General features: G+C 44.3%; 1 protein-coding gene across 1 annotated transcript in view; it reads left to right on the top strand.

Moving 5' to 3' along the window:
* Nucleotides 1-239: 239 nt before the first annotated feature.
* Nucleotides 240-24854, top strand: part of LOC137529037 (sodium- and chloride-dependent neutral and basic amino acid transporter B(0+)-like) — a 78235-nt gene continuing 53620 nt past the window's right edge. The window contains exons 1-2 of the mRNA XM_068250921.1: nucleotides 240-390; nucleotides 12846-12987. Coding sequence (XP_068107022.1) covers nucleotides 328-390; nucleotides 12846-12987 — 205 coding nt within the window. The 5' untranslated portion in view covers nucleotides 240-327. The remainder of the gene's footprint in view (nucleotides 391-12845; nucleotides 12988-24854) is intronic.

Genomic DNA, 24854 nt, shown 5'->3' with positions numbered 1-24854 from the left:
ACACAAGTCTGATTGGCTTATTTGACTGATACGCTAAACAAAGACAGTGTTACACCTGAGTCAATCACTTAGCTTACTGAAACTCCTAATACTTTCATTGTTTTAACATCAGTAATTTTCCTGGGATGTTGAAAGATAATTTGTCCAGCCCACAAACTCATCATTACTGTAACTGAAGCAATAATGGGAGGCGGTGATTTGTCTACATAAAGCAGCCCTGTCTTACCTGCACAGGAGGCTGTGCCAGTGTGCGTGTGACTGGAGCTGTAGAGGACACACACAATTACAAGGACATCATTCATCCACTGTGAAGACCTGCTGCCAGCAATGGGTTTCTCTCTGCCTAATTTCCTCAAGTGCTGCAACAAGAAAGCCAGCAAAGACCTAGTGGTGAGTGACCAGAAATGTGCACAAGGATCATGTAGGAAAAGGAATCCAGGTGTCAAGTGTCTGGGAAGGTAGCCAGGTGGATGCTTTGTTCTGCCTGAGTTTTTCTGTGAGTTAGAGGAATTTTAGATGGAAGTTTAGCGTGGGAATTGATGTGTAAACAGTCTGAATTCCAACTGCTTTATTTTCTGTTCAGATGCAGATCAAGTTAAACTCAACTGTATTTATCAACCTGTTTCATTCAGGGATGTTTTCCCTGTTATTATTTAAGAAAGATTAACAGATAAAGTTGCTGAATCTATATGGCAGGAAAGCTCTTGTATGTGTCTGTGTAACATCAATTAAGAGACATATGTGCCATATAAACATTAAATAACACAAATTAGGCTTAGATCACAGGTCAGTGTACAGTAATCCACTGCTGTTACGGTAATTAAAACTTGTCTTGCATGGAAATGTAATTGCTTCTGAAGACCATGCTACTCAATTGACCTGGTTGAGATTGCCAGTAAGGCCTGGCACAAATGGGGGCTTTTTTCAATTCATTTTTCTTACTAAATTTTTTTCTTAGGTGATATTTTCACACCTTATAATTAAAATGCCTTTTAAAGGGGTTCTCTGGCATGTATAAAAAAACAAAAACTGACACTTACCTGGGGCTTCTATCGGCCCCCTGCAGCTGTCATGTCCTCCTACGATCTTCCGTTCTCCGCCGCTGGCACCGGTCTAATTATTCATTTAACTAGACGAATAGAACTGCGTGGCCATGCACATGCTCATTCCTGCGCACGTCATCGGGAGCTTACTGCGCAGGTGCAGTATAAGGCCTGGAACCCACTGCAAAACGCAATCGCTAATCGCAATCACTAGCGTTTTGTATGAGCAGTTTGTAAGCGATTTCATGAGCATTTTAAGGACTGTTTTTAAAAAGTGTATCAATTTGCCAGCAGTTGTGTAGGGATTAGCGTTTTAAAGTCTGATTGGTCCGTTCAATTAATTTTAATTTTGTTACAGTGTGCAGTAACTTTCAAACGCTAGCAAAATCTCTCTGTGCAGGTTTTGATGAGCAATTACGTCAGTGATGATATACGTAACATTGAAGCGCTAATGCTCCCAAAATGCTGCATGTCCTGCGCTTGCGATTTCAGGAAGCGCAATCGCTCCAGTGGAAGTTGCCCTATCCATTAACATTAGCTGAGCGTTTTTGGCAAAACGCTAGCATTTTGAATCGCTCCAGAAATGCTCACAAAACCGCTCTTGTGGGTTCCAGCCCTAAGAGAACTTTGTACTGTGCCTGTGCAGTAAGCTCCGGATGAGGCGTGCTAGAGCGAGCATGCGTGCGGCCATGGCCACGCAGTCGCAGTTCTATTCGTCTAGTTAGGTGAATAATTAGACCGGCGGCGGGGAACGGAAGATCGTAGGAGGACGGCGGAGGACATGACAGCTGGAGGGGGCCAATAGAAGCCCCAGGTAAGTGTCAGTTTTTGTTTTTTATACATGCCAGAGAACCTCTTTAAGGGCCCTTTTCCACCAGTGCGTTTGCGCTGGCTGAATCGCAAAAACGCAAACCGCTAGCGATTTTACAATCGCTACGGTTTGCTTTTTAACATAGGAATCGCGGTAGGTCATTTCCACTACCGCGATTTGTTTTTGCCGGGAACGCGAACGCGCGGCGGAGCGATATTTGCCGCGATTTTGCTATGCAGTGCATAGCATAGCAAAATCGCGGCCGCGAATGTCTGGGAATCGCCGGTAATTGCGATTCAGCTAGTGGAAAAGGGCCCTAAGGGCTGGGGCACACTGACCGTCTTTTTGAGCGTTGCGGCTGCGGATACGCTAGGGTAATGCATTTCAATGAGGGTGTGGACACCACAGCGGGAGGAGTTTTGCAGAAACGAATCCTCCCGGGGTGAGACATTTTTTGGATTGCGGAGGCGTTTCTGCCTCAATGTTAAGTATAGGAAAAACGCAAACCGCTCTGAAAAACGGCAGATCAGAGCAGTTTGCCAGGCGGTTTTGTTACAGAAGTTGTTCAGTAACAGCTTTACTGTAACAATATATGAAATGTACTACACTGAAATCCGCAGCAGCAATCCGCAAAATGCTAGCAAAACGCCTCATAAAAATAAAAAAAGCGTTTAAAAATCTGCTAGCATTTTGCGGATCTGCTAGCGGGTTTTGGTGTGCACCGGGCCTAAGCCACCACCAAGAAAATTCTCAGAATCATTTTGACTGGACGTTTTCACCTACTTTTTGTTAACTTTTCAGTTGCAAAGTGCTAAAAAGTGATTTTAAACTGAAGATGAAAAATTATCTCCTGGGAGAAAATGTAGGAGGAAAAGTGAATTGAATAAGGTCCCACATGGTCAGATCTCCTGCTGATCATGCAGGAAGTTGATTGTTTTCAATGTTGATTGTCATCAATTTTCAGATCAATAATCGATTGGATGTAGATGTCAAAGCAAAATGTACAGATGTTTGATCTTCTGTCCGATATTTTCGGAAAGATTGTACAGCCAGGATTGTATGGTGTATGGCCAACTTTAAGGGCTCTTTTCCACTAGCAATCGCTAGCGTTCACGCTGAACGCTAGCGATTGCCATTCAGCAAAAGGTAAAAAAATCCCAGTGATTTCCCGTTTGCAATCGCGATTTTGATATGCACTGCATAGCAAAAATGCGGCAATAATCGTTCCGCCGGGCGAACGCGATCAGGCAAAAAACGAATCGCGGTAGTGGAAATGACCTACCGCGATTACTATGTTAAAAAAAGCAAACTGTAGCGATTTGGAAAATCACAATTCAGCCATCGCAAACGCCTTAGTGGAAAAGAGCCCTAAAGGGAACCTAAACTGAGAAGGATATGGATTTTTCCTTTTAAAATGATACCAGTTGCCTGACTCTCCTGCTGATCCTGTGTCTCTAATACTTTCAGCCACAACCCCTGAACATACAGCTACTACAGGGGCTGACTGGCCAGGAGGGAAGGGGGGCAATCTCCCCCCAGGCCACCTTTCATTCAGTGATTTAGGGCAGGTCTGGTGTATTCAGGTTTGTTGTAAGGCAATGTGAAACACTAGGCTAGCAACTGCAACTGGAGGGCAGGCAAGTTGGTAAATTTACACAGCATGATGCAGAGCTTGCCTGGAGGGTCCGAGGGCAAAAATCTGTCTTGTCTCTCCCCTATGTTATAATGACTGCATGTGTGGATAAGGTGTTAAACAAGTTGAAAAGTTTTTGACAGTCCCTAGACTCCAGGAGGGCTGCTTTCTGGCTTGTGTGAGAGACTGGCAGGGACAGGAGTCAAATACAGGCAAGTAGCCTGTCTGATGTGGGACTGCAATACAGATAAGCTCTCTGCTCTTCTCAGGCTATTCTCAGTCTCTCTCCACTCCTCCTCTATCTGGGCTAGTGCACGCCAAAATCACAATAACAATCGCTAGCAATTTGTGAGTGTGATTTTGTGAAGCGATTTTTTTTTTTCAGAGCAATTTTTTATATGAATCGCTCCAAAAATGCTTCATGCAGTGTGTTTGCGATTTTGAAAAAAATCACAACGCTGCTGTGAGAACATCGTCATAAGTTAACAATAGCCAATCGCTTTTCAAATCACTGTCTATTTGACACACTGTTGGTGGGCACCAGCTCTCCCTCATTCACCTTTGTTTCCCCCCTTCCCCTAGTGCTGGGTGTCTGTGTCTTCTTGTCATACAGGAAAGCTAAGTAAGGGCTGGTGCACACCGAGCGGCTTTTTGGCCGTTTTTGCAGCCACTTGCGGCTGCAGATACGCTAGGGTAATGTATTTCAATGGGGGTGTGCACACCAGAGCGGGACTGAGAACTGTTAAGGAAGGAGGGATACCAAAACTTTGGAAATTAGCATTAAAAAGACAGGGATCATGGTGCCAGCAGGAATATCAGTAAGGATGTGTCTGGTAAAGGGGGAGAGGATATCCGAGGTGGAAGAGGAGCATATTTGAGGGTTAGTAGGGATGGTGGCGAAGGGGAGGACACAAGTGGGGGGGGGGATGAGCTTTGGGGAATTAAGGTGGCCATACATCTATTGACTTGACAGATGTATGGACAGATGTATGGCCACCTTAATTCCCCAAAGCTCATTCTGAGCTTTGACAGCCGATCAACCAACCGTTTTGATATTATTGAATTGGATAAAAATTTTGGGTGGAAATTGGTTGAATGTATCACTCTGAGATGTTGGGAAATGTCGGGCCAATGTGGTTGTCAGGTGCGATAATCACGGCATGCGATAACCACAAATGATAGACACGATGTAAACCCTGGCTGTTGTCCCTCAAAATGTATTATGTGCCCCCCCCCCCTTTCATGCCTGTACTTTACCTGTCACCCTAGAGTGTTCTTTCTGTATTTCTGCATTGGCGCTCCATGTGACTACTGGCATATACGACATGGGGTGCATGTGTGATGTCATTTGGCCTGGGGCCGCCATGATAATGGGCCTCTAGTTTGTGTTTTTTCCCCAGGCCAAAAGGTCCCAGTCCTCCCCTGTACTCACCTCCTTGGTTCCAATCGCCTCTCACTCGCCGCCGGTCTCCTCTCTGCATAGCCGCTGATACACAGGAATCAGTGTGTGTATCAGCGTCTATGCAGAGAGGAGAAGGCCGGCAGCGAGTGAGCGGCGATTGGAACCAGGGAGGTGAGTAGCTGTATACAGCGCTTCCCTGCGCTAATTACTCTGCAGTCCGAGGGGGGAGCATGGAGGGCGGCCCGGGGAGAGGTCGGGCTGCCCTCCCCGGCTGCGGCTCCCCCCTCCATTATAAGGGGGGGGGACCTACCTACCTAACTTATACTGGGGGAAGCTACCTATCTAAACTATACTGGGGGCACCTACCTATATAACCTATACTAGGGGAACCTACCTACCTAGCCTATACTGCGGGCACCTACCTACCTAGCCTATACTGGGGGAAGCTACCTATGTAAACTATACTGGGGGAACCTACCTATCTAACCTATGCTGGGGGCAACTATTCTGGCTACCTATATTAGAGGCACCCACCTAGCTAACTGTACTGGGGCACCTACCTATCTAATCTATACCAGGGGCAACAGACTATCTAATAATGGGGGCAACTATACTGGATACCTATACTGGGGGCAATTATACTGGGGCACTTATGCCTGGGTACCTATACTGGGGGGACCTATAGCCCACTACCTATACTGGAGCACCTATGCCTGGCTACCTATACTGGGGGGGGGACCTATAGCCCACTACCTATACTGAGTGCAACTAGACCTAGCTAACCTATACTGCAGGCACCTATACCTGGCTCCGGGGGGGGGGGGGGGGCGCAATTTTTACACTCTCGCCCTGGGTGCATTTGAGCCTAGAAACTGCCCTGACTGCAGCAGGACTGCAATTGGTATTATTTAAAAGGAAACATCCACATCCCTCTTGGTTTAGGTTCCCTTTAATTTTATCAGTACTGTCAAACTTAAGTTGATCATTTTGGTTATCTGGACTAATACTGAGCCTGCCTTCGCTAGCATTTATAAGTACAATATTCTGGTCTTTTCAACTTCAGCTTCAGATTTTTCTGTAGAATGTGCATGTTCCTGTTTTTCTCTAGTCTTATCTCATGTAAATAATGACATCAGCTCAGAAATGCCATACTGGGCAGTCTTCCATGAAATCAGTTGTCCCAGAAAAAACCACATATACTTTTTTTTTTTTTTTTTTAACCATCATATGGTTTTCATCATCATTTGTCATGTGTTATATCACTACTGTAATAATGAAGATATCCTTTTTGGTACATATCTTTTAGACTGATTGAGCAGGTGTCTCCCCATACACTAACTTTTTAATTGATTTTCTTCCTTGATCTTCCTTATGTGGATTGCATTTCCTTATGGTTTTGATAAAGATAGGTTATAGAGCACAGTAATGCTGGGGATACACGGTACGTTTCTGTACCGTGTATCGACCAGCTGATCCGACCAGCTGATAATATTCAGCTGGCCCGATCAAGCCGCTCGACCCCCGCCTGCTCAATCCCGCCGGGGACGAGCGGTAATCGATCCGGACGCGGGTCGACCCGCCTATTCCCAGCATTACACTCTAGAGATTAGCATTGTCTGCCAACTAGCCTATGTTCACCGAGATGATAGGAGCAGATTTAGGTGCATACATCTGGTGACTTGGCAGGCCAATCGACCATCCAATTAGATAATTATTATCGGATGAAAATTGGCGCCGTCAAGAGCATGCCCGATTGATGAAGCAACCAATTTTGGGTGGAATTTGTTGCATGTATCGATCGGACATGCTGGGAAATCTCAGGCCGACATGTTCAATCATGTGTGAGGCAGAAATGGTGTGCAATAGCGGGATGCGCGACAAATGCATCGAAAACCCCTGGCGCTTTCTCCCTAATGTAAATGTGCCCCCTGCCCATGCATTAATACTTTACATGTCCGCTATCACCCACTGTGGTGCCCATCCATCTTCAGCTTCGTCCATTCGAGTGTGAGGTGTAAATACGGAAGCGGAAGAAGGATAGGCGCCGAAAAGTTATTCATTCACACTCTGCTGTTTGTTCAACTCCCACGCAGAGAAATGATGACCTACTGAACTTTTAATCTCTCTATCCTGCTATCAGAAGTGTTTGCACAGCCACACAGAAGTTTTGTGACCATTAATTATGCCTAATACACACAATACAATTTCCCGCCCGATTCACGGGAATCGGCCAATTTTTTTTCTGATGTGTCCGATCGGCTCCCGATCAATAAAGTGATCAATTTTGCGGACTTACAATTGGAAAATTGATCGCTTTATCGATCAGGTGCACTTTGGACATGTACACACAATGCAACTTCCCGCAGGAAATTGCATTGTTTGTACCCAGCATTACCTATTAGGGAGAGCTGCCATTGTAGTTTATGTAAAGAGAAGAACCGAGAGCCAAAATATAGTGTAGTAGGTTATGGTAATGGGAAAATTAAAGAAGAGTACAATGATATACTCACAAACACGGGTTACCTCCAGGTAACCACTATATAAGCAGGTGAGGATATTATCCTGTCCCCACTCAGGAATAAGAAGTCGCTCTCTGTAGATAGGAAAAAGATGGGGTATCCCCCTCCACCAAGGGTGGATATTCAATATGACGAGAACAGAGGCGCCAAAAGAATAAAAACAGTACTTAAAAGGTTTAAAAGATGCTTAGGAGGCAGTGGTGGACTTATCTCCTGCAAGCAGACACAACAAGCTGTGTATTTGGAACAAATTAAATTTATTGGTACACTCCGGGGGGTAGTCGCAACGCGTTTCGCAGGGAGAACCCGCTTCTTCAGGCAATAGTAAACGGAGTACACAACAGCATTGGGTCCGGGTAACACCTGGCGCCTCGTGTTACCGTTACCGTGTTGTGTCTGTTTGCAGGAGGTAAGTCCACCACTGCCTCCTAAGCATCTTTTAAACCTTTTAAGTACTGTTTTTATTCTTTTGGCGCCTCTGTTCTCGTCATATGCCACTGTAGTTTGACTTTCAAACTAGCAGATATAGCCTTTAAAGGAATACTATCGATTCACATATTTTTTTCAATTGACACAGGAATTGTTTGGGAAGTGCTGCTAAGTACTGGTGTATACATTTTAGTAGCAGCCTCTTTGTTTACTGTTATCAAAATACTTTCAAACTTACTGACGCCAAAACTGACGGCTGACTGAGCCATGAGGAGAGGGGAAATTCCCCTCACACTTGATCAGTTAACTCTGTGTAACTCTGTGTGTGACAGAGAGAGAGAGAGAGAGCTCCCAACAGCTGCAGCTTCTGTGTCCTATGTTTCTGACTGAAGTGTCTGAAGAGAGCAGAGGAAATGTAACTAATTGTCACAGCTTTTCATACTGTTTTTGCTTTCAGAGTTTGATATGTTTGATATCTGCTTTCTGTAGTCTGATATGCAACTCTGGCTGTGCATTGAAGCAGACACCCCTTCTGCAATTGATTTGTCCCAATATAGCTAAATCCTACCCTCAATAAATTACAGCTTTTGCCTCTGATATTTAACATGAAAAGTAGGAAAATGTTTACACAGCTACTTAGACATTATTTGTACATTGTCATTTTAGAACACTTGGGTATTGACAGTATACCTTTAATGCTTAAGTAGTGTAGGACATGTGGTAAACAAATGTGACTCCTAGCCCTCTCCCTTTCCCCTACACATACCCACCCTCAATATCCTCTATGGAACTTCTTTTTCTAATCAATATTTGATCAGCAAAACAATTGTACATCAATCGAGGGGGCGTAGTTTGATCAGAGAGGGATCTTTTGCTTGACCATGCATTGCACAGAGATTTGCAATATATTTCAGCCAGTGATGCTCGGACCCCCCCAATCACGAATTTGAGTAAATCCGGCCATGGCAGAATCTAAATCCGGATACGCCGTGATTGTGATCCAGATTTGAATTGGAGCTCCGAATTCCATTCTGATTTTAGCCATGATTACATGTAGAATCCGTGATCACGGATCTCACTTTAAAGGGGTTCTGTGGCCCTTTTTCAAAATGTAATTTAACTGAGTTGTAATGTTCCTTTAATATTTTTAAATCTTTTCTTCCCTATCTTGTATGTAAAAAGGTGTGCTGTCTCTCTAATTCTCCTTTTAAATAATTTTTCTAGTTAAATAGACAAAAATGTTCTTCCTGGAAGAGGCAGACAATACAGCATCAGTTCCTCCCTGTCTGCCTATCCCTCCCCCTGCTACTCGTCCTCTGAGTCATCCATGACCTGTGTACGCATTCCAGAGAGCATGGGGGAGGAGGCTGACTGCAGGGAGGAGAGCTGCCTAGTGTAGTTTCAGCTCTGCCCGGGTGTACAGCACTGCATCTCAGCACTGCAGGATGCGCAACTCCGTGACCGAATCCTATGTCACGGAGGATGCGACTGTTTAGGTGCCTATGCCGAGCACGAGAGCTTACACGTGCACAGTTGGGAATGGCTCTTGTGCATGGCAGTACAAGGAGAGAAGGCGGAAAGCACTTCCGGAGTCACATGGGATCGCGGCCATCTTAGGAACAAGTGATAAAATATTTATTTTATAATTTAAGTTATTTATTGGCCGAGGGGAGCAGCAAAAATAGGACTGATAAAGAGGGGGCATAATGGGGGACACAATAGAATGTTTGTATCAGTGTGCTTGAAAACAACCACAGAACTTCTTTAATGTTAATAGCAAAGCATTCACACATGCTACAATTACCAAAATTGCAAGGATTATAAAGGTGATTAGTGGCTACAACTTACATTTTTTTTTTTTTTTTTTAAACCTTATAGTTTTTGAGAAAATCGATTTTAAAGTTTCAAATGAAAAAAGTATTCGTAATTAGAAATCCGCCAAAACCTGCCGACTTAAGTGGTTAATAGCAAAGCCCCCTTACATGATATAAATACCACATTTGCAGGATATGTTAAGTAGAACAAAGGGAATTTTTTTTTTTTCAAAAAGACCTTATAGTTTTTGAGAAAATAGATTTTAAAATTTCAAAGGAAGTTTCAAAGTAAAAAAAAGTATACATGTAAATGCGGTAAATACATTAACTGTCATTTACCGCATTTAAGTGTATACTATTTTCCTTTGAAACTTTAACATCGATTTTCTCAAAAACTTTTTGTGAAAAAAAATTCCCCTTGTTCCCACTGTTCTCCTTTACATATCCTGTGTTTATAGCATGTAAGGGGCTTTGCTATTAACCGCTAAAGTCGGTGGCTTTTCAGGTCATAATTACAGCTAAATCTGTGCTCACAAGCCGGATATGGACCACGATCACGAGTGCATTCGGAACTAAATCCGTGATCAAGAGGTTCCTACCTCATGATCAGGAAAAACAGCTTGTGATCAGGAGGCCGTGGAGAGCAACACTGATTTCAGAATGAAATCTATTCCTGCCTTCACCTGCACCCCCCCCCCCCCCCCACAAGTGTAAAATGTACCCCCTCCCATGCCCTGTGTTTTGGAGTCTCACCTGTCGGTTGGCACGACTCTTGGCCTCCTCCGGTGTTCCGCGTTACTGAGCATCGGTACCAGGTGGCTTAGCATATGTTATGAGGTCATATATGCACCATTGTCACGTGGGATTGGTGCTTGGAGTGAGGGTGGACACCAAGGGAGACCAGGAGTCACACCAGCGGATAGGTGAGACACAGGCACAGAGGGGGACAATTTGAATTTGGGGGGACAGCGGCTGGGGTCCGTTGGGTCCGTCGATGGTCCATTTTACCAGTTTCGTCCAGAAATCAAATCGAAATCGAATGAAAGATCAATTCGGCGACCATGTCGAGGCACCTATTATCTTCCGTTTTGATAATTTTAAAGGTCGATCGGACCACAATATCAAGTAGTGTATGGGCATACCCAGATCTCAGTTTAATAGCACAAGGCAAGAAAGGGCAACTTTCTGAAGAATGTTTCACTAAATATGGAACAATGGCCTCGATTCATCAAAGTGCTTGCGTTCAAAATTTGCTTGTCGGTAATTTATTGCATTCGAAATTTACTGAATGCTTAGTATTATTCAGCAATTTTTTTTAGTTGTTGGCAGTTGTTTGTTAAAAGATGTTCATTAATGATGCGGTAACAATGCGATAAGCTGTCGGTAAATATCGAGACTAGTGATCTTTTATCAAATCAAAGCCATTGTGGGCTATGGAGGCTGACCTAAGAAATCACGTGGTTGGCCTTTTGGTGCCACTAGGAAGAATTTAAATGTACCGGTAATTTAAATAAAAAAAATGTATTTAAATAAAAATTAAATTAATAAAATTGTATTAAATAAATACAAATATAATAAATATAAATAAAATAAAAATTTTAGATAAATTGAAAAATTTAAAACCTTTATTAAATTATGCCCTTTTAATTTAAATTTTTAAGAATGTAAAATGTTATTTTGATAAATGAATGCATCAAACGGCTCCATGACTACAAAATGAATGTATCATAAAAGAACAGAGGATAATTCAATACCGCCAGGCAAGTGCAGGAGATATTTAGCTCAGTATTTAGCGCACAGAAACGCCCACTTTCAGGTTCATGAATACAAGAAAGAACACTGCACTCATACCAAGTGAATACTGCACTGTTGGTATTTGCTGTCGGTAATCTTCATGAATGCAAACAATTAGAATATGGATTGCTATTTTACCAAACCATCAATAAAGCGTTCGGTAAGCACTCGGCAATGCTTAATGAATCGAGGCCAATGTCTGACATTGGCATTTAACTCCATAGGACCAATGTTGGACATAGTCAAACCTGGCTGCCCCTAGATGGTACTGTTGCCAGTTAAAATCTGGCATAGAGTCAGCCCCTTCAGATCAATGTGTCAGACAAAGTCCGACACTTTGATCACCGCTGGCCCCATCCCCCGTTGCTGCACCATGTAGTATAAATATTATGTGTGCACATTTGGGCTGATCATTAGGGGAGCCACTGCCGAATGTAGCCTGGCATGGCTCCGCCCAAGCACCGTGCAGTGCGGAGCAGAGTTGCAGTGTGTGAGCTGGCGCTGGCCCTGTCCCCTACCACTGAAGCAGGGTCACCTCCTCACTTTAGTGCAAAAAGGTACAGACCCTTCGCATCCCTGCCTACCCCATCAACACAACCACCCACGCCACGCCTCCAGCACAGCAAAAAAAAATTAAGTGCGGGGGGGGGGGGGGGATGGGGGTGAACGGGAAATTGGATTGGAAAAGGTTTACTAATGTCTGTTAAGAAATGTATTAGCATTCTAGCTGATATCTCAGTATTTCTGAAACACTATGGCCTCCATTCATAAAGCATTCCCGCATGCGGTAATGCTCAAAACAGCTGACTTTCCTGACCATTTAGCAAAGTCTCAATTCATAAAAGCGGTTTCCGCATGAAAAGCTACAATTCCCCAGCAGAGCGATACATTTCCGCCTTGTGCGGTGATAAATATTAGAGGAAGCGGTATGCGGACGGGAAATACCGCTTCCTCGGATGTAGCGATAACCGTGCGGAGACCATGTAACTGAATGGGACAGACCTCCCAAGCAGCAGCAGAGAGAGAGCAGCGCACGGAGGGACTCTGCCAGCTTATGTGTTTCCGCAAGGCTCCCGACAGCCTAAAGTGGGAAATCTCCGTACTGCTATCGCAGCTGGCAACATTTTTATGAATGACCACCCAGAAGTCTAAAATACCGATGCGGTATTTTCCCTCCACGATTTTTTTTCCCTGCAAATGTTTTATGAATAGAGGCCAATGTTGGGTAATCAAGGTCACAAAATAAGTCAATTTTATCTTATTGAAGTAAAATCAATAAAAGGTGAATTTTCATTGAATTGTGGCACACATTCCTTTTTTCTGAGTAATTCTATATTAAGGATTTAACAGAAAATCCAAACCCTTTTGTTCATTTTTTTTTTTGCATTTTATTTTACCAGGATTCCAGCGGAAGCAGTGATGAGAACACAGAACGTGGAAACTGGTCCAGCAAATCCGAGTATCTCCTGTCTATGGTTGGATATGCTGTCGGCTTAGGAAATGTCTGGAGATTTCCATATCTTACATTCCAACACGGTGGAGGTAAAAAAGACAAGTGGATTATCTTCAGACCCCTTTCATCAAATGATCAGTTATTGCATTATTGTTGCAGTTTATCATGAGAAAAAAGTGTAACCCACCATTGCCAAGTTCAGGGGCGTAACTACAAATCATGTCCCCCTCCCCCAATGCTCACACCCTTTCTATTACTTCCCCCTGGTGACCCCCGCAGCCTGAAGGGCCCATCTTGGAAGGATTATAACACAAGTGTGGCCAACATCTTCAAACCCGTAACAAGTGCAGCCACAAAACCAGAGCATCTGAAAGATGGACGCCATTATTGGAGAAAGGGAAGGTTAGTAGCTGGCACCACCTCACAGCGCTCCCCCCCCCCCCCCCCTCTGCAGTTGCTGCTTCCCTATAGTTACGCCCCTGGCCAAGCTCCTCCTCAAAGATAATTAATTGGCTGTATGGCTAAAACAGCAAGAAAACTGCTCGTGAAAACGATCACCAGTTTTACATAGTTTGATTACAAACATTTTTAATGCAAATTTTGACTTGTAAGAATTAACATAACCTGTCCCCTTTATATTCTCCAAGCATCCTTATTGGTCATCAGCACTGTGTCAACACTGATCAATAGAGATGGGCCGAACCTCCGATTTTAGGTTCGCGAACCTTCGCGGAAGGTTCGGTTCGTGGAAAAGTTCACGAACCGCAATAGACTTCAATGGGGATGCGAACTTTGAAAAATAGAAAAAATTATGCTGGCCACAAAAGTGATGGAAAAGATGTTTCAAAGGGTCTAACACCTGGAGGGTGGCATGGCGGAGTGGGATACATGCCCAAAGTCCCGGGGAAAAATCTGGATGTGACGCAAAGCAGCGTTTTAAGGGCAGAAATCACATTGAATGCTAAATTGCAGGCCTAAAGTGCTTTAAAACATCTTGCATGTGTATACATCAATCAGGGAGTGTAATAAGAGTACTTCTTCATACTGACACACCAAACTCACTGTGTAACGCACCGCAAACAGCTGTTTGCATAGTGACGGCCCTGCTGGACTGATGCGCAACATGGCCAGAGTGCAGGCCATGGCAGTTTTCCAGCCCATATGGTCGCCGGGCTGTGGTAGCTCAATGACAGAACAGTGACTGTCCAGCTGATCAAATTTGGTCTGTCCACAATGAAGCAACGACCTTATTATCTTCTTGTATGTAGGTAGGCATAGGTAGGAGTCCCAGTGTAGGTAGGTAGGCATAGGTAGAAGTCCCAGTATAGGTAGGTAGGCATAGGTAGGCGACTCAGTAGTTAGCTAGGCATAGGTAGGAGTCCCAGTATAGTTAGCTAGGCATAGGTAGGTGTCCCAGTAGTTAGCTAGGCATAGGTAGGAGTCCCAGTATAGGAAGGTAGGCATAGGTAGGTCCCATAGTATAGGTAGGTAGGTAGGTTTCCCCGTATAGGTAAGTAGGTGCCCCAGTAGTTAGGTAGGCATAGGTAGGTGTCCCAGTATAGATAGTTAGGCAGGGCCTGGCTGGCACAGTAATAACAATTACCAAGGTCCAACTGCAACAGATAGGGCTGCATAATGTCAGTGAGCAACACACACACAAAAAAACACATCTGGAAAACATTGGCTCAGCTGTAACAAAAATGTTTTTCTTTGAAGTTTATTGTGCTGTTGCTTATCTTTTAGAGCAGAGAGGAAGTTCTGAGTTCAAGTCCACTTTATCACTAAACAATTACACTGCAACTATTTTGGGCAACCTCAAGAGAGAAAAAACATAACTAATGACCTCTAATGCATTACTGACTAGTGGGTACTTCAAATCATTCTGTGAAGAATGCTGTAAGAGGGCCCTGTTCCTTTTCAGCAAATAACTTACGCTGTCTCTACCTTTTCACAGACACTTTATGAAAATACAAATCATTTCCTTGTACAGTTTATTAATGCTTCAGATATGGAAGTTCACAAATTACACAATGTTTACTGAAGTTCTTTACGTTCTGGCACACTGGTGCTGAAATTTGCTGCCCTTTCCAGAAGAACAATGGGAATAATCAACAAAGCCTGGTGCCATGACTCAGTTTACACTAATCCCAGCATTCATAAGGAGGCATCGATATCACTCCTTTCACGAAAGGCTCGTGCACACGTTGGATTTTTCTAAACGACCGGTCGTTTGGACGTTTGAGGCCTCTTTCACAGTGGGACATTGTGTTTTGATGCGACGTTAAAGTCGCAATGCAAATTACAATGCAACGCCCCGAAAAAGTCACAAAACAACTTCATGCCCCGTTATCGTTGCATACAGTAGAGCATGCAGGCAATGAAAAGTATGCTTCCAAGTCATTACTGAGCATGGGCAAACAGTCCAATGCAGCTAATAACGTGTATAACGCACAGCATGCAGCACATTCTAATAATGCTACACGTTACACACAAACAACGTGCACTGTGAATGTCACACAGACTTACTATTGCTGTGCGTTACTCTGCGTTGAAACATTTTCTAACGTGCAACTTTAATGTCACACTGTGAAAGAGGCCTGAACGTCCGGTCGTATGGACGTGAAATCGGGTGTGTGTACGCTCAGTCGTTCAGCTGATAAGACTGGATTTGAACGATCTGCCAAGCGGATCGTTGAAATCCAGTCTTATCAGCTAAACGACTGAACGTACACACTCCCGATTTGACGTCCAAACGACCGGACGTTCAAACGTCCAAACGACCGGTCATTTGGAAAAATCTGACGTGTGTATGTACCTTAAAGAGAACCCGAGGTGGGGATCTTAGAACGAAATCTATACACAGAGGCTGGGTCTGGCTATAGTGCCCAGCCTCTGTTGCTATTTGAATCCCCCCTAATTCCCCCCCTGCGCTCCGCTCTCCCCCATAAATTTCAGCCGCGCTGGCGACACGCAGTGTGTCGCAGCGGGCTGTATTTACCTCACTAGTGTCACTCATGCCACTCCCCCGCCTCCTGCAGAGCACTGGTCCCCGCCCGCGTCCCTTCCCTCGCCGCTGATTGGAGGGAAGGGACGCGGGCAGGAACCTGCGCTCTGCAGGAGGCGGGGGAGTGGCGTGAGTGACATTAGAGAGGTAAACCTTACCCGGGAGCGCGACTGTAATTTATGGGCTAGAGCGAAGCGCAGGGGGCACTTCGTGGGGATTCAAATAGCAACAGAGGCTGGGCACTATAGCCAGACCCAGCCTCTGTGTATAGATTTCTTTCTAAGATCCCTACCTCGTGTACTCTTTAAAAGTATATTGAAACTGCTTGATATGATGCCATAGCTTAATATAATGTAAAATGACATAGTTGCAGTGTTCACCTTTGTTAGCATTTCAGAATGTATCCTTATGGATTGTGGTGGACTGTTTGAAGAATGATTTAAAGGACTTACGATACGAAGGTCCTAATAAAAGTTGTGTACCTCATAGCAATTACAGACCTCGGGGCAGACAATCAGAGGCTCCCTTTCCACTTTGCTGCGCTCTATTATCTAAATCCAGCTTTCATTGCACTGCCCGACCCTCCGCGGGGTCACCTTATCTAATGGCCTCTAGGAATTGCCGCTTTAAAAATCCATCACCTGTGCAGTTCGCCGAGCCACTAGTGTGGCTGCGCAGGTTTTCAGCCCTGTCCGCGGACCGTCCTCTCTCCCAGCGCTCCGATCTACGCGATGTGGGCATGCCAACATGACCACCCACATGACTACTAGCAGTGCCTGTCAGCCGTGCCCCCTCAGCAGACACGAGTAGCACTGAGCAAGCAAGCGAGGATGTTCCCTGAACGTTTCAATTTTTCTAAGCTCAGCGCTATTTGTGTCTGCTGAGGGGGTGCGGCTGACAGGCACTGCTAGTAGTCATGTGAGCGCGGGGATAGAGGATGGCTGCGGACAAGGCTGAAAACCTGCGCATCCACACTAGCGGCTTGGCGAAATGCACAGGTGATGGATTTTTAAAGCGGCAATTCAGAGCAGCCATTAGATAAGGCGACCCTGGGGAGGGCCAGGCAGTGCAATGAAAGCTGGATTTAGATAACAGAGCGCAGCAAAGTGGAAAGGGCTGATCGTCTGCCCTGAAGTCTGCAATTTTAGGCCCTTCGCATCGTAAGTCCTTTAAGGTGGCCATAGATTTAACGATGATAGGCAGATCGACCAAGAGACAGATCTCTGTCTGATCGAATCTAATCAGAGAGAGATCTGTTGGCTGCCCATACACAGCAAAACAATTCCCAATTGGTTTCAGCATGAAATCTTTTATCAAAAGGCCTCTTGATGCTTTTTCTCTTGCTGTCCCCCAAAATGTAAAAGTGTTCCCCATGCATTTAAATGCATAACGTCACACATGTGCCCCATGTGCTATATGTCGGTAGCCACTCGAGGTGCCAATGTGGAAGATGTAGACCTTTGTCACTACCAGCTGGTGTCAGCAGACAGGTAAAGTATTTTAATGCACGGCACAAGGGGCATATTACATGTGGGGGGTGGACAGTGGCCTGGGGTTCTGTCATATTTGTCGATCTTTCCAATATCGCATGCCGTTATCAATGTGCACCTGATTGACCACGTCAGCCCAAGCTTTTTACAGCATGTCCTATTGATACATTAGACCGATTCTGGCCTGAAATTGGTCAAATTGTTTGAGCATGCTTGTTGCTGCACCAATTTCAGCCGATTCTATAATAATTATCGAATTGGATAGTTGAACGGCCACAGCATCATTAGATATATCTCCACCTTAACTCACAGCTGTTGGTAAGAGGTCAGATCCATCAGATGATCCACATCTACTGTAAGGACTCGTTTCCTTACAGTGCCAGCATGTGTTTTGCAAGTTGCCAACACAGCTGTGCGTTTTGCATGGTGCCAACACAGCTGTGACGTGAGACGCATCCAAATCCCTCAGCCAAGCCAAGCACAGCTGTAGGGATTTAGATGCATGATGTAAAAAATGCAGCACGTCATCTGCTTTTCCCCCGCTTGCGAATCAGATGGAAACCTATTAATTTTAATGGTCTTCACTTCCCTGTTCAAATGCCGGCCAACACTGCAAATTGGCCCTTAGGCTATGTTTCCACTATTGCTGTTTAACCACTTGAGGACCGTGGGCTTTACCCCCCTTAAGGACCGGCCACTTTTTTCCATTCAGACCACTGCAGCTTTCACGGTTTATTGCTCGCTCATACAACCTACCACCTAAATGAATTTTGGCTCCTTTTTCTTGTCACTAATAAAGCTTTCTTTTGGTGCTATTTGATTGCTCCTGCGATTTTTACTTTTTATTATATTCATCAAAAAAGACATGAGTTTTGGCAAAAAAATGATTTTTTTAACTTTCTGTGCTGACATTTTTCAAATAAAGTAAAATTTCTGTATACATGCAGCGCGAAAAATGTGGACAAACATATTTTTGATTTAAAAAAAACCCATTCAGTGTATATTTATTGGTTTGGGTAAAAGTTATAGCGTTTACAAACTATGGTGCAAAAAGTGAATTTTCCCATTTTCAAGCATCTATGACTTTTCTGACCACCTGACATGTTTCATGAGGGGCTAGAATTCCAGGATAGTATAAATAACCCCCAAATGACCCCATTTTGGAAAGAAGACATCCCAAAGTATTCACTGAGAGGCATAGTGAGTTCATAGAAGATATTAATTTTTGTCACAAGTAAGCGGAAAATGACACTTTGTGACAAAAAAAACAATAAAAATCAATTTCCGCTAACTTGTGACAAAAAATAAAATCTTCTATGAACTCACCGTACTACTAACAGAATACCTTGGGGTGTCTTCTTTCTAAAATGGAGTCATTTGTGGGGTTCCTATACTGTCCTGGCATTTTAGGGGCCCTAAACCGTGAGGAGTAGTCTTGAAACAAAATTTCTCAAAATGACCTGTGAAATCCTAAAGGTACTCATTGGACTTTGGGCCCCTTAGCGCAGTTAGGGTGCAAAAAAGTGCCACACATGTGGTATCGCCGTACTCGGGAGAAGTAGTACAATGTGTTTTGGGGTGTATTTTTACACATACCCATGCTGGGTGGGAGAAATAACTCTGTAAATGGACAATTGTGTGTAAAAAAATCAAAAGATTGTCATTTACAGAGGTATTTCTCCCACCCAGCATGGGTATGTGTAAAAATACACCCCAAAACACATTATACTACTTCTCCCGAGTATGGCGATACCACATGATTGGCCCTTTTTTGCAGCCTAACTGCGCTAAGGGGCCCAAAGTCCAATGAGTACCTTTAGGATTTCACAGGTCATTTTTGTTTCAAGACTACTCCTCACGGTTTAGGGCCCCTAAAATGCCAGGGCAGTATAGGAACCCCACTAATGACCCCATTTTAGAAAGAAGACACCCCAAGGTATTCCGTTAGGAGTATGGTGAGTTCATAGAAGTTTTTATTTTTTTGTCACAAGTTAGCGGAAATTGATTTTAATTGTTTTTTTTCACAAAGTGTCATTTTCCGCTAACTTGTGACAAAAAATAAAATCTTCTATGAACTCACCATACTCCTAACAGAATACGTTTGGGTGTCTTCTTTCTAGAATGGGGTCATTTGTGGGGTTTGTATACTGCCCTGGCATTTTAGGGGCCCTAAACCGTGAGGAGTCGTCTTGAAACCAAATGTCGCAAAATGACCTGTGACATCCTAAAGGTACTCATTGGACTTTGGGCCCCTTAGCGTACTTAGGGTGTAAAAAAGTGCCACATATGTGGTACCGCCGTACTCAGGAGAAGTAGTATAATGTGTTTTGGGGTGTATTTTTACACATACCCATGCTGGGTGGGAGAAATACCTCTGTAAATGACAATCTTTTGATTATTTTTTTTTACACACAATTGTCCATTTACAGAGGAGAGATTTCTCCCACCCAGCATGGGTATGTGTAAAAATACACCACAAAACACATTATACTACTTCTCCTGAGTACGGCGATACCACATGTGTGACACTTTTTTGCAGCCTAGGTGCGCTAAGGGGCAGTGGCGTAGCTAAGGAGCTATGGGCCCCGATGCAAGTTTTACAATGGGGCCCCCCAAGCACTCTATACATAACAATTGATACGGCGCACCAAAACCTGCCAATGGCAACTACAGTGTCAGAGGTGCAAGAAGGGGATGGGGAACAGCTTGTTACTGATTACCACTATTCAAAGTATCTATAGAAGTGATTATTATGAGCACAGGACCAATAGAGAGCTAATACTGTAGTTGAGGGAGGGCCCTTCAGGGCCCCTCTGGCCCAAGGGCCCCGATGCGGTCGCTACCTCTGCACCCCCTATTGCTACGCCCCTGCTAAGGGGCCCAACGTCCTAATCACAGGTCATTTTGAGGCATTTGTTTTCTAGACTACTTCTCACGGTTTAGGGCCCCTAAAATGCCAGGGCAGTATAGGAACCCCACAAGTGACCCCATTTTAGAAAGAAGACACCTCAAGGTATTCCGTTAGGTGTATGGCGAGTTCATAGAAGATTTTATTTTTTTGTCACAAGTAAGTGAAAAATGACACTTTGTGAAAAAAAATCAAAAATCAATTTCCGCTAACTTTTGACAAAAAATAAAATCTTCTATGAACTCGTCATACACCTAACAGAATACATTGGGGTGTCTTTTTTCTAAAATGGGGTCAGTTTGTGGGGTTCCTATACCGCCCTGGCATTTTACGGGCCCAAAACCGTGAGTAGTCTGGAAACCAAATGTCTAAAAATGACTGTTCAGGGGTATAAGCATCTGCAAATTTTGATGACAGGTGGTCTATGAGGGGGCGAATTTTGTGGAACCGGTCATATGCAGGGTGGCCTTTTAGATGACAGGTTGTATTGGGCCTGATCTGATGGATAGGAGTGCTAGGGGGGTGACAGGAGGTGATTGATGGGTGTCTCAGGGGGTGGTTAGAGGGGAAAATAGATGCAATCAATGCACTGGGGAGGTGATCGGAAGGGGGTCTAAGGGGGATCTGAGGGTTTGGCCGAGTGATCAGGAGCCCACACGGGGCAAATTAGGGCCTGATCTGATGGGTAGGTGTGCTAGGGGGTGACAGGAGGTGGGTGATGGGTGTCTCAAGGTGTGATTAGAGGGGGGAATAGATGCAAGCAATGCACTGGCGAGGTGATCAGGGCTGGGGCCTGAGGGCATTCTGAGGGTGTGGGCGGGTGATTGAGTGCCCTAGGGGCAGATAGGGGTCTAATCTGATAGGTAGCAGTGACAGGGGGTGATTGATGGGTAATTAGTGGGTGTTTAGGGTAGAGAACAGATATAAACACTGCACTTGGGAGGTGATCTGACGTCGGATCTGCGGGCGATCTATTGGTGTGGGTGGGTGATCAGATTGCCCGCAAGGGGCAGATTGATGGGTGGCAGTGCCAGGGGGTGATTGATGGGTGGCAGTGACAGGGGGTGATTGATGGGTGATTGACAGGTGATCAGTGGGTTATTACAGGGAAGCACAGATGTAAATATTGCACTGGCGAATTGATAAGGGGGGGTCTGAGGGCAATCTGAGCGTGTAGGCGGGTGATTGGGTGCCCTCAAGGGGCAGATTAGGGTCTGATCTGATGGGTAACAGTGACAGGTGGTGATAGGGGGTGATTGATGGGTAATTAGTGGGTGTTTAGGGTAGATAACAGATATAAACACTGCACTTGGGAGGTGATCTGACGTCGGATCTGCGGGCGATCTATTGGTGTGGGTGGGTGATCAGATTGCCTGCAAGGGGCAGGTTAGGGGCTGATTGATGGGTGGCAGTGACAGGGGGTGATTGATGGGTGATTGACAGGTGATCAGTGGGTTATTACAGGGAAGCACAGATGTAAATATTGCACTGGCGAATTGATAAGGGGGGGTCTGAGGGCAATCTGAGCGTGTAGGCGGGTGATTGGGTGCCCTCAAGGGGCAGATTAGGGTCTGATCTGATGGGTAACAGTGACAGGTGGTGACAGGGGGTGATTGATGGGTAATTAGTGGGTGTTTAGGGTAGAGAACAGATATAAACACTGCACTTGGGAGGTGATCTGACGTCGGATCTGCGGGCGATCTATTGGTGTGGGTGGGTGATCAGATTGCCTGCAAGGGGCAGGTTAGGGGCTGATTGATGGGTGGCAGTGACAGGGGGTGATTGATGGGTGATTGACAGGTGATCAGGGGGATAGATGCATACAGTACACAGGGAGTGGGGGGTCTGGGGGGGGGGTCTGGGGAGAATCTGAGGGGTGGGGGGGTGATCAGCAGGGGGCAGGGGGGGATAAAAAAAAAATTAGCGTTTACAGATAGTGACAGGGAGTGATTGATGGGTGATTAGGGGGGTGATTGGGTGCAAACAGGGGTCTGGGGGGTGGGCAGGGGGGGGTCTGAGGGGTGCTGTGGGCGATCTGGGGCAGGGGGGGGAGAAATCAGTGTGCTTGGGTGCGACATAGGGTGGCTGCAGCCTGCCCTGGTGGTCCCACGGACATTGGGACCACCAGGGCAGGAGGCAGCCTGTATAATACACTTTGTAAACATTACAAAGTGTATTATACACTTTGTATGCGGCGATCGCGGGGTTAACATCCCGCCGGCGCTTCCGTATGGCTGGCGGGATGTTGCGGCGGGTGAGCGGTGACAGGCGCCGGCGGAGGATCGCGTCACGGATGACGCGATCGCTCCGCCCATGCCCTTACAAGGACCGCCGCCTCTGTGGGTGAGATGGTCCTTGCGGGCTCCACTTCCCGGCCGCCCCTGTGCGTTAGGCGGTCGGGAAGTGGTTAAAGCGGAATATAACCCTGCATTTCAACTTTGCTCTAAAACATTATTTACAGTATATTATATGCAACCAGCATTTTTTTTTTTTACTAGACCAGCATTGGAAGGGTTACACAGAGTTTTAAAGTTCCTGGAGATTTCTGCAGACGCAGAAGCTGAAATAGATACATTTTGTTTACATAAATGTATCTAAGTGTTGAATGTTACACACTTCGGCTGTCCTCCAGCTCAGTCAGAGAGATGAGTCACATTCAACACTTAGATACATTTATAATATGCTGTAAATAATGTTTTAGAGCAAAGTTGAAATGCAGGGTTATATTCCGCTTTAATAGCATTTTCCTGCATGCAAATTTGAATATGAAATCACAACCAAGTGAAATCAACAGGCTGCTTCCAATTCGCATGCCAGGAAAAGAAGATTGTGTCTGATGCATTTTTTTTGAACATCGCATTTGAATCCCCAAAGCAGAGCTACTGGATTCGGATGTAAATTCGCCAGATCGGGTGCCATGTCCGTTTTTTTTTGTTTGTTTTTTTTTCTGAGATATACTGTAGGTACTGTACATTGTGCATATGTTCGTTTTTTGACATATCCCCCCATTAAGTGAATTGGAAAAAAAAACCACCCAGGGGATAACAAGACTTAATAGGGCCCTTCCTGCAAAAATTATAGTATGGGGCCTCCTTGGTCCTTAAACCCCATGCGGATCACATGATCAGGAGCCCGCGAATGGCAGCAGAGAGTGTTCTGCTGTGAAGAAACGTCTGGAAGCAGGAAAAAATTACACACGCTCCTGCACATGGTTTTTGTACGCAGACAGGGAGATTTTTTTTTTTGCTAATTGGCTGCATTTGGGGAGAGGGAGGAGCCCCAAAAGCCTCTGGGCCCACCTGTGATGGCAGAGGTTGCAGGGGTGATTGCTACGCCCATGCCCCCACCACATCTCTCCAGTTATCAAAAGTAATAGTGAAGTGCATTGCTTCCATCATAAAAATAAAGAACATATAAGACTTGTCTCACACACATCAATATTTCAGCATTATGTATTTAGATGTGATTCAAAGTTTTGACATTGTGCTTTCATCCAGCCAAACAGTACAATAATGTAATGACAGTATTACAGCTAAAATATCCAAGTGTTACAATCATTATAATTGTTTCATAATTCTTCATTGCTTCATTTTTTTAATTAGTATTATTGATTTATAAAGTGCCAACCTATTCTGTGGCACAGTACAAAGTGAGAAACAAACATGGGGTACATAATAATACAGACAAATGGTGTACACCAATATACAAAATACAAAGTTGGTGACAAAATACAGAAATGGTAATTGCAATGACAAAAATGATGACTAAAATGTATAATACATTTCGGGAACACAGAAGGGTGAGAGAGCCCTGCTATTGCGAGCTTACAATCTAAAGTAATAGGGGGGAAACAAGAGGTGGGGTAGTATACAGTAAACATTTTAATGCATTGTTACAATGCAGTTGCATACAATCTACTATATATATTATTTTGTGTAGATCTTTATTTACCTAGCCACAATACACACAAACAGATAAAGAAATTAACCATTTCAGCCCGCGGGGATTTTTCACCTTATGCATCAGAGCAATTTTCACCTCCCATTCATTCGCTAATAACTTTATCACTTCTTAACACGATTTATTGATCTAGATCTTGTTTTTTCCGCCACTAATTAGGCTTTCTTTGGGGGGTACATTTTGCTAAGAATATTTTTTTTATAAATGCATTTTAACAGGATTAATAAGAAAAAATGGAAAAAAATTCATTATTTCTCAGTTTCTACCATTATAGATTTAAAATAATCCACGCTACCATAATTAAAACCTATGTATGTTATTTGCCCGTTTGTCTCGGTTATGACACAATTTAAATTTTTTCCCTATCACAATGTATGGCGCCAATGTTTTATTTGGAAATAAAGGTGCATTTTTTCCATTTTGCGTCCATCACTATTTACAAGCTTATAATTTAAAAAATGTTCGTAGTATACCCTCTTCAAATGCATATTTAAAAAGTTCAGACCCTTAGGTAACTATTTATGGTTTTTTTTTGTTTTTTTGTCGTTGTTTTTTTATTGTATTTTTTTTTTCCATTAAAAAATTTATTTGGGT

The sequence above is a fragment of the Hyperolius riggenbachi genome, chromosome 8 (assembly GCF_040937935.1).
Source record: "Hyperolius riggenbachi isolate aHypRig1 chromosome 8, aHypRig1.pri, whole genome shotgun sequence".
NCBI classification, from domain to species: Eukaryota; Metazoa; Chordata; class Amphibia; order Anura; family Hyperoliidae; genus Hyperolius; species Hyperolius riggenbachi.
Note: the sequence above shows the minus strand (reverse complement) of the source record. Positions and strands in the feature narration are given on the sequence as shown.